The following is an 11,258-nucleotide window of genomic DNA, read 5'->3' on the forward strand; positions in this document are numbered from 1 at the left end:
CAAAGTATAATTTGGTATGACAGAAGAGTGTTAGATGTGTAGCTGATGAGTTAGGTTGAGTCCTATTCCCAGTGAAATGCATCTCCATAGCACAGGTGTGTAAGATTTCCTAAAAAGTCTATTTCTTTCAGTATGTCAGCATTTGAAACTAAGTTCTACACTTATCCACAAAGTGTAAAAAGTCTTCTGTTCCTTTCAGTATGTCAGTGTTTGAAACTAATTTCTACACTTATCCACAAAGTATAAATATTCCATTCCAGAAGGGGAAGGGGGAAAGAATGTTGAAGGTGTGATCTGCAAACATATTTACACTCAACCCATCTCCTTCATGCTTCTGTAATTGTCCTTTGAATCTAAAACCATTATTTATGAAAATTATTTAAGCCAATATTAAAATGTTGAATTTCTATTGGATGGGAAGCATCATAAAGGTTGCAAAATTCTCTCTACATTTTAATAGACTACCTTGTCCTTCAATATAGGTGTCTCTATATTAAAACCTGTTTCACAGTGTGCTACCATTCTACTTTTTCCAAAATATATACCATCAAATTCCATCAAATGAATAAAATGACATCTAGTTGATGTTAATTAGTCACATAATCAACTGTAGAAAAAGTAATTTTACCTTTCTGTAGCTTAACTTTTTGTCTTAAACCCAAATTCTATCAGATGTAGAACACACAAAATTTCAGCCAATCGAAGTCATTTTCAATCTATCTAGGGATTATTCGAACCTGTTCCAAAGGTTGCATACAACTTTCACAGGGCATATATAATGCCATGGTGTTGGCAGAAGCTAGAACCCAATTATCAATCACTATGAGCCCACACTGGCCTCCCAGAAACTCATATCCCATCTAGTCAGCAGCAGTCAGGTCTGGTAGATGGCTCCTAAATACTTGTTGTTCCAATCTCAAGGCCTCTTTGGTACTCTGGGCTCCATCAAGTTTATGCCACTCTGCTACAACAGAAAACTTCCTGCTGCTCTTATGAGACTTTTGACACTCCTTTCCCAATGGCCTAGCTACTCCATACAGCCATCTCAACTCTGCTGCAAGACTTGCTGTTTCCCCATATTCCATTCCGGGAGGAAGTATACCCCTGGTGTCAGATCCCAAAGCCCCAAGGGGTCAAGGCTCTTTCCCAGGGCCACCCCAGCATTTATAATCTTGCCTCCAACTAGTGAATTCCTTTTCTTCACGGTGTGAATACAGAACACCTATTTTGAGTTGGTGGAATGAGTGAGGAGGAACTGGCTCTGCATGACCTTAACTTTTTCCAAGAAACTCTATTAGATATGATGTAGAATTTATATCCTTGTGCTTCAAGGCATTCCTTTTGATATACATAATTCAAGTGGAAAGAAAACAAAACAATAAACAGAAAAACTTTTTATGTCAAGATCATTAGCTCTGCCAAATTTTCGAAATAAATTTGCCAAGAATTTCCAATTTTCTTATTTGTTTTTTGGCTCTGCTATAGCAAAGGCCTGAATGTGGAAAGCTGTAGTTGCCGAAGTTGAGGGAAGCCCACACGGTACAAATAGGTAAATGTGTGTATGGGGATTTTGGGGGCACATACTGCAAAAGGTGCCAATAAAAGTAACTGCATGAATAATACCTCACAAAAACCTGATGAAAACAAACAAAAATCCTGTGAACCAAAGAAATCGAAGATCATTTTAAGCTCAACTAAACTTGTAGTGTTTTGTAATTTATAGAGAGTGAAATAGTTTAGACCTGACCATGTGTCATTTTAATAAAATTCACTTTTTTCTAAAATTGGGAGAAAAATGAAAAGGTGACCAGGTTCAGTTAATAACAAAGTTCATACATTGAGTTTATGCTAGAATTTGAACATGATTCAACTAGAACATGCTAGAATTTGAACATGATTCTACTTAACATAATGGAGTATAAGTTGCCTTCACACTTACGGTTCTCTTAAAGAATGTTAATTTTATACATGAGCAAAACATGAGTAACTTAAAAAAAAGTAAGTGACTATAAGTATCACTGTCACAATCAGAGTACCAGGGCACAGCAGCCAAAAGCATTCAGTGTATTCCAATTCCTGATTTTGTGTATAGAGCTGGGTTTCTAAGAAACTTGAGACAGTAAAGTAAACAAGTTGCTACCATTTTTGGGGTGTGTGTGTGTGTGTGTGTGTGTGTGTAAGAATAAAACCTTGAAAGCAAGGAAAATGAAACATATCAGAAGAGAGGATTTGAACAACCTTTTCAAGGATCCTCAACTCAAGCTTTTTACAGAAAATACCCTCATGTGTTTTTGTTTCGACTCTGTGAGAATACCCAATTCAAAGCCTGTTGCAGAAGGGCAGAAAGACTCACTATGATACGAAATTTAAAAAGTTGAAAAAAAGCCACATTAAAATTACCTGAGTCATTTTTGAGGACAACTTAAGTCACGTTGCTGAAAGTTTCCTAAGCATGCAGTAGTATTTCCCTGAAATGAGATTCCTGTGAAGGAATCTTGGGTAATTCTGAATTACATTATAGCTCCATTTATCCCTGACCTGCAACTTTCATATGTATCAAGCTCAGAAACAACTCTGGCCCTAAATCAAAAACGATTTTATAAAAGGTAGTTTGGAGAACAATGCTAGCTACCACAGCAGTGTATTGGCAGAGGCAACTACATTGCATAGCTGGTTTCTGCCTGAGAGCCACCAGGGCTGGAATTTGCCACAGGATTATGAGGGGGATGTGAGCAAATAAGATAAATAGTGAAAAGCTGAAGAAAAATAAATGAGTTAAATGAATTATTCATCCCTTTTCGATATAATGATACCATGCTATGTTTACATTAAATGTGCTAATTTTGTATAGAAGTGTCTTCAATTCGATTTGAAAATAGAGTAACAAAGAGGAGTAACAGTTTAAAAAGTCAGTGTCTGGAGTCTAGAGGTGGGTTTTGACTCCTTGATTTATCACTTAAGAGCTGTGCTACTTCAGGCAGGTTACTTCATGTTTCTAAGCATCAGTCTCCTCTTGTAATACAGGTATGAGAGCATCTTCCTTACAGAGTCATGATGCTTAAGTGAGGGAACAGGTAGAAACAGATTAGCACAGTAAATGGTCCACCCTTATGTGTTCAACAAATATTAGCCATTATCATGGACTTGTTGCCTTTCTCTTTTCGGTAAGGGGGTTAGTAAAAGAGAATAGCAATTGTTTACCTCTCTTACTAAGCTTGTGAAATATTTTTAACCTGCTTAGGCAATGTCATTTGGCCATGCTTTCTATCAAAAATTGCTATGAAATGCAAAACAAATTGATTTTGGTAATAAAACTGGACTTCAGAAAATTGACATGGTAAATTTTAGCAGTAATAGAAACAATGGTAGATTTTTTATTTAAAAAAAATACCTATTTTGGGAGGCCAAGGCAGGTGGATCATGAGGTCAGGAGTTCAAGACCAGCCTAGCCAAGATGGTGAAACCCCATGTCTGCTAAAAATACAAAAATTAGCCAGATGTGGTGGTGCATGCCTGTAATCCCAGTTACTTGGGAGGCTAAGGCAGAAGAATCGCTTGAACCTGGGAGGCAGAGGTTGCAGTGAGCCGATATCACGCCACTGCACCCCATGCTGGGAGACAGAGCAAGACTCCATCTCAAAAAAAAAAAAAAAAAAAAGAAGCATTTATTCAGCAATAGCTGAATTCTAACAACTTCTTACATTATTTCTTTAAATTATCACAATAACAAGGGCCAAGTTTACTCTTGTGTTTGAGTAGAAGAATTGCATTCTATTTGTCCCTTTGAACTCTAAGATCAAGAAATAAAAAGCCAGAGACTTTGGTGAGCATGGGAACAGAGCTGTATGTCTAATTCGGTAGCTGGAATTTTGGGTAACAACACCTGGCCTCTGATGGCAACAGCTATTCCAGCCACCAACAAAGTCTCTAAGCCTTCCACAGTCATCACATCTGGGAGCTTTACAGTGATCTTGCAAACCATCAGTGATAAAAGGCATGTTATCACTGATGCAGAATTATAAAAGTACTTTTGGACACCTGGCTAGCTGCTTGGCACTAGTACTCCCCTAACTTAAGGCTGTTTCTCTAGACCTTGCTCACGGAGCAAATCCTAAGTAAAGCTTTTATTAGGAGGTTTCTGTCTTTCCCATCCTAGTAAACAAATTATAAATTTGTTAAGCAAAATATTCGATATCACTGCATATAAAACTTAATGATACACTGCAATTTTAGACTGTTTGTCTTATGTACCCAACCCCCGCAATTATTCTTTCACATGCATGGGACTCCTGAGAAAACCCAGACCTTGCAGTAAGTTTTTCAGGATTTGATTCAGCCTATACTCAATTTTTGTCATCTAGAGATTTGATAAATGGTCATAATTTTTATGCAAATTATTTATTTTTCAATTTTTGAATCCATATACTAACTTGCATTTTATTTGAAAGATGTAAATGAAATAAATGTAAAATAAATAGATTGACAGTTGAACAGGTAAATAAAGGTCTAAAACTGGTAGATCAACCAAGTCTTCCAATGGTTTTTAAATACAGCCATTAGAATTTGTTTCAGGCTAAAACTGGGCATTCAAAGCTGATGGTGGAGATGGATATTGCTATTCCAAAGAGCTGTTTATTGGTTAGGCTGCTTCTTACATATAAAGCAGTGGGAAAAAAAGTGAAAAGAAAACACTTTCTCAGGCTTCTCATGATTTTTTAATCTATTCTGTGCAAAAATATGGCTTACAATTTATTGCTGAAATGTAGGAACCTGAAGATTCCCAGTCTACACTTTTAAATTTAACAAGTATCTCAATTACTTGCAAAGTGATCACTTCCAGAACTTTACTGCATGCCAGGGATGCCCTTCCACCTGTTCAGAGAAATTCTCCCATGCCCAACTGAGAACATAACATGACAATTCATTGTTTTTGTTTCATAAATAAACCAGTAATTTATATCATTTTTCTTCCATGAGGCAAGAAGCTATAACAATCATTACTTTATAATAATTTTGATTTTACTAAATTGTTTTTGAAATGAACAATAGGAGATGACAAACCCATGGTTTGCATCAGATACTAACCATTTCCACCTGGAAGGTTTTTTTTCTGTACTTCAACAAAGGCATGAAATAACATTTAAGATTCTAGAGAATGTTATTTTCTTAGTGTTGCTTAAAGTTTATTTTTTTTTTCCAAATAACAAAAGCATTTTCTAACACAGTTAAAACTTAACCAGTGTGTTTAAACAACAAGTGGATCTAACAGTTTTCCTCTGAGCCTTTGATATTGATATTGATCATCTTCCTTCACACATTTCTGTGTCTAAGAAAGGAAGAATATAATGGGTGCAAATACATTTCTTTGAATCAAAGTTCTATATCATAATAATTTTTCTCTATTACAGATACAGGTGTTGTTGATATAAAAGTTCTGGATGAGTGTCTACCAGCCCAGAATAAGGGTCCTGAAGGTTTGGATTTTTTTTTAAATAAAAATGCTTGTTGGAAGTTTGCTACATCTTTTCTTGTTGTTTTTCTTCTAAAAAAAAAATCAGTAAAACATTTCAGTCTATGACTGTTAGTTAACTGTGCTCTGTGTTTATAAAACTGTATAAGCTACACTTCATTGGGAGGTTAGAATGCAATATAGAGGGTTGGAGACTGAAGCACATTTTTATCTCACTTTGAATTTTGGATTACAAAATGACAGATCAGACCATACAATGAGAGTCATAGTCCACTAATCAAATGATCCTTTAAAAATATTTTTTTTCCTTTCTCACTTACTCTCATGTTTGCTAAGAGCCAACTAATTCCTAAGTGATGACTTTTGATAAATAAACTCCAGAATGACAAGATTTATCTATGACAAGTATGTTCATCAGCCAGGACTCATTAAGCTCTTATTGCCTGTTGTGCCAGAGACACTGTTCTGACAGTAGCTTCTAAATTCCATGGTAAATTAATTAATATATTGATATAAATGGTCATCTAGATATTTTGCAGCATTTCAAGAAATGGACATTTAACAGAGTAATGGGTGTTCGATTTGCAGTTGACTCTCGTTAATCAAATTGGCTATTGAGTTCTCACTTTAGAACTCTGTGGTTTTGTTTCTCTTGCTGTACTTCTATTATTTTCTATATGAAAACGGACTTATTTCTAAGTACCATGAGGGGAAGATAATGAATTTGTGTTCTTAATTTGACATCTTTTGTTAACTTCTGAAACATTTCAAGTTCCTATTCCCAACTTGTGGCTTTAGAAATTGGTCACCTCACATATTTCTTCATCTGGTTATTTTGCTGAGATTGTGTACAGCAATTATTTTTGAAAATAAAGTTAATGTCCATAAACATTGCTATATATATCTCCAATCTGCTATAGGTAAATTGAGCATTGAAGCCCTCCAATGTTATCACAATTTCTTCAGTTGAGTTGAGTCATTACAGTATAATCAGGAAAATTCAGCCACAATCTTCAGGCATCTTGACTCTTTTAAAGCAAAAAGAATGCCTTCACTTCTTTTCTTCTGCTAAATAAAGACTGGTCAGGAAATAATTCAACTACATATAATTAATTTAGGAGACCTCAATTATATCCTTATGTTCATTGATTTTTGGTATTCTTGAATAGCATGACAGCAAACCAAAAATGTGTGCGATTCTATATGCCACAAATTCCCCAGGCTTCAGATTGAAACTCTTAAGTTGTTTTGACTAGGCAACTAACAGCAGTTTAGATAGTTCTGTACAAATTTAGAGATGCAAAGCCATGACCGTATTCCAGCACATTCTTCTTGTCAGAACCATTTAAATCACCATCTTACACAAGTACATATTGAAACTCAACTTTAAGTGTTTTATTTTTATGTACATTTCATTTTGTCCAGAAATAAAATATCTAAATACAGACAGACTGTAATGTTGTATATGTATAGCTTTCAACAATACTTGATCTGAATAAATGCTCTGTACATTGTTTGTCTTTTTAATGGAGTTCACAGCTACATCGATAAAATGAATTCCTCATATCCTTTTTTCTTAACCAATAACAAGCAGAGAGACAAGTACAAGTTAATATTAATAAGCAGCTCAAATAACACTTGGTTAAACTATGTACAATACAAACCATTCATACAAATGAAGACTAGGATATTGAATTTGTTACAATATGTGTAGTAAAGATAAGACAGACACTTATAACTTACATGGTGTCTGCCAGGCATTTCCCTTCTTATATAATGATCAGAACTTATTTTAAGCAGCTTTAGCTGGTCTCAACTTCACAAAAGTCCAATGATTGGTGATGAAAGTTGTTATACCAATGTCTGCCCACATGTAAATTCCAAATGTTTGCTCATCTTTACTGAGAACAGGCCCCTTTCATAGAAAAAAGAGCCATCTTGGACCACCCTGAATGTGCCTACTGTATGCTGGAAAAAAGTTACTACATTTTGTTGTGTTTGTAAAGTAAAGAATACTGAGCTCTAAAGACACATTTTTCCATTTTAACAAGCAGATACTCCTACAATAGTATTTACCAGTACAGCTACTCCAAGCAGTAGGAATGCATGAGTGGGGATTATTGATTAGCATGTACTCAAGACTTTAAAAGAGATTTCCATAACAGCGAGTGTTAGAAACATTCTCTGTCTAGTTAATCCTTCTGTTTGATGATAGTTGATCCCTGAACCATTATGAGTCAGACAATGAAAGCCCTCTCAACAGGAATCACGACAGATGCAAGCTGAAATGTGCATGACAGTGTGTTTGTGTACCTCTATATGTGAGAGCATGTCTTCAGGTGTGACTTCAAAACCTGTGATGATTTACAATTATACTAAGGGATGAAGCTGACTGGGCAGAAATTACATCAGATTGTTTTCCACTAGTGTATTTGCAGCCAGTTGACAAGAGCAGCAGTGTAGACACATTCCAGGCAACAGATGTGACCTTCTTCTTTGAGGTATCAGCCCTGTCATATGACCTTTAATTCCTCAGGCTTTAGTCTCACCCCCATGTTCACCTTCATCCCGAGGGAAAGTAAGGTGTGTCACTGTGGTAGTTGTAGTCAGGGCACACTTTCTGTACCAGTTTATAATCTGTACTATAAAAGGAAATGTAAATACAGATCACCTTAAAGGGCTTGGAGCAGAGCCAGGATACATGACTTTGGGTCTGCTCCTGGTAACAGGTTTTTGAAGGGTCATAGTTGCAGAGTGTGTTCTTGGTAGCCTTGTCAACCTTTTCATATTCAATGCGACAATTGAAAGACTTGGAATCTTTGGCATCAATCACAGTTTGTTGTGCCAAGTCAAATTCCACGATTTTTGTAGGGGGTACCAAGCTGACAGATACATTCCCTTGACCAGTTGAATTATGCCTGAAATAAACACTAAATGTTCCATTGCCGTGATCTACAATTTTCCCAGTTATCAACAGATTCAGCTTCACTGTTTTGATGTTGGAATGAAAATCGCCCCATCCAAACATTTTCTTAAACTTGCCCGTTTTAACAATGGGCCTTCTCTTGGCCCTGGGTCGAGGCTCTTGAAGGTCTGTGGAGTTCCTCAGCCAGTCCCAGAGGTCTTGCTCAGAATAAGGTTCTGGGGTGTCATATCTCAGGTCCAAATCTGTATCATTCTCTTTGCCACGAAAAGTCTGTGACAAGAGTCGACTGATAGACAAGTCTTTGCCGCTTTCTGTCCATATATGCTTTAGTGTGGATTTGCTGCTTCCTGATTTCAGAAGTTCTGACTTTCCACCGTTCGTTAAATTGGCACATGTGACCTGAAAACAGAATGGAAAAATGTCATTTACATCTCTGTATCTGAGAATAACACTGAATGCATAAATCCAAGCCTTCTCTGAGTCTCAGAATTAAATAATTACACTTTTTTTTAAAAGCACCGCATCTGAGAAGAACACCCAAAGCACAGATTCAAGCCCCCTCTCCCAGAGTCTCAGAATTAAATAATTACATTTTAAAAGCACCATCAGCATCTGGCTAATATTTATTAATATGTGATAAAATACTTCTATTTTTGTATAACAATGGAAGAAGGGAGATGTGGGTGGAAAAACTACTAAATATGACCTAAAAATTATATAAAACCATTGGTTAATGGAAGAAAAGGCCACCCAGCATGAATAAAGCAAAGTGAATTCAAATATAAACCAAACTAATTACTTCGTAGCACAAAAATCCAAACTTTTGAAATCAAATTTTATAAATCATTACATTCTTTTTCTATTTCAAAATTACCCTAAGCTTTAAAACTGTATGATTCTCTGGACACAGAGAGGAAGACAGCACACACCAGAGCCTGTTGAGGGGTGGAGAGGTGAGGGGAGGGAACTTAGAGAACGGGTCAATAGGTGCAGCAAAACACCATGGCAAATGTATACTTAGGTAACAAACCTGCATATTCTGCACATGTATCCCATTTTTTAGAAGAAATAAATATAAACTGTGTGATTCTCAGACATATGTCAATTGACACCCTTTAGACTATTTAGTTATCTATATTACAGTCATATTAGAAAAGTTAGTTTTGCAAAGGGACTCCAGTATATTTTAACTGATCAAAACAATGTTTGCTACCACCTATAATAAGCAAGGAATATATTGAATAAGACAATTTTTTACCTTGCAGGGCTTATCATGTGGTCTAGGAAAGTGACTTTTAGTAATTGTCAAGTCTAGAGAAACCAACATGCGGTCAATGACTGAGAGGTCACTTCAGGGTGGATTATGAGAGTCACAAGCAGACACTGTTCTCCTAGGACTCCAAGATTATTTCTTAGGAAAGAATTGTATCTCAAACTGCACAGAGATACAGAAGAACCAGTGACCACAATGACTACATTGGCCCATAGTTAAAGCAGTAACTTCTTATCCTGACGTAGAAGAATCAAGGACAGGAGCTAACAGAACTAAAGACCTACAGGAACTAAAATAGCCAATACCAGTAAACCACTCAATATGCGGACTTGCTGTTTTAAGGTACTGCTGTTGAATGGAGTCCCCAGCCACCCATTAAAAAGCCACATTTCACAATAAACTTATATTGCCATGCCCCTAGAGAACCAGTTCTGAGTCTTGTCTCAGATACCAGCCTGATTACTACTCGGCAGCTTCATTGGACCCTCCAGTCTCCTTCCAAACTGTTCTTAAAATGAATGGTCATTCCTAGAAAGCTTTTTAAAATTCAGGCCCATTAGGAATTATAGCTGTGTTCCAGAGACACTTCCCTAGACTTAGCTGTGTGGGACTCATGTTAGGATACAAATGTGACCTGAAAATAGCATTTTAGTCAACCACTTGTTGCTGAAAGGATGTATTCTCAATCTCTGGGGAGCAAGACCATAAATTTTAGAGCCAGACTCCCTGGAATTCCCTCCCAGCTGACACTGCCAACCTGTGTGCCCTTGGTCAAGTTAACTTCCCTCTGCCTCTGTTTTCCGAATCTGGAAAATGTAGGCAATATGATATTTAATTCATAAGTTTGTGAGGATTGAATGAGTTAAAACAGGCAAAACCTTTAGAACAGTGGCTAGCATTTGGAGAGGGCTCAATAAATGTAGCTATTTTTTTTTTTTTTTAAGATTTGCCAAGTATTTTATTTTATTTATTTATTTTTTAATTTTTTTTAATTTATTTATTATTATTATACTTTAAGTTGTAGGGTACATGTGCATAACGTGCAGGTTTGTTACATATGTATACTTGTGCCATGTTGGTGTGCTGTACCCATCAACTCGTCATTTACATCAGGTATAACTCCCAATGCAATCCCTCCCCCCTCCCCCCTCCCCATGATAGGCCCCGGTGTGTGATGTTCGATTGTATATTTAGAAAACCCCATTGTCTCAGCCCCAAATCTCCTTAAGCTGATAAGCAACTTCAGCAAAGTCTCAGGATACAAAATTAATGTGCAAAAATCACAAGCATTCTTATACACCAGTAACAGACAAACAGAGAGCCAAATCAGGAATGAACTTCCATTCACAATTGCTTCAAAGAGAATAAAATACCTAGGAATCCAACTTACAAGGGATGTCAAGGACCTCTTCAAGGAGAACTACAAACCACTGCTCAGTGAAATAAAAAAGGACACAAACAAATGGAAGAACATACCATGCTCATGAATAGGAAGAATCAATATCGTGAAAATGGCCATACTGCCCAAGGTAATTTATACATTCAATGCCATCCCCATCAAGCTACCAATGAGTTTCTTCACAGAATTG

The 11,258-nt window shown here is 36.5% G+C and overlaps 1 protein-coding gene across 2 annotated transcripts in view; it reads right to left on the reverse strand.

The window, feature by feature from the left end:
- Positions 1–6,841: 6,841 nt before the first annotated feature.
- The window catches only part of NXPH1 (neurexophilin 1), a 338,936-nt gene continuing 334,519 nt past the window's right edge, over positions 6,842–11,258 (reverse strand). For both annotated transcript variants that reach the window (XM_025379955.1, XM_025379956.1), the window contains exon 3: positions 6,842–8,795. In XM_025379955.1, coding sequence (XP_025235740.1) covers positions 8,034–8,795 — 762 coding nt within the window. In that variant the 3' untranslated portion in view covers positions 6,842–8,033. The remainder of the gene's footprint in view (positions 8,796–11,258) is intronic.

This window comes from Theropithecus gelada, chromosome 3, assembly GCF_003255815.1.
Source record: "Theropithecus gelada isolate Dixy chromosome 3, Tgel_1.0, whole genome shotgun sequence".
NCBI lineage: Eukaryota > Metazoa > Chordata > Mammalia > Primates > Cercopithecidae > Theropithecus > Theropithecus gelada.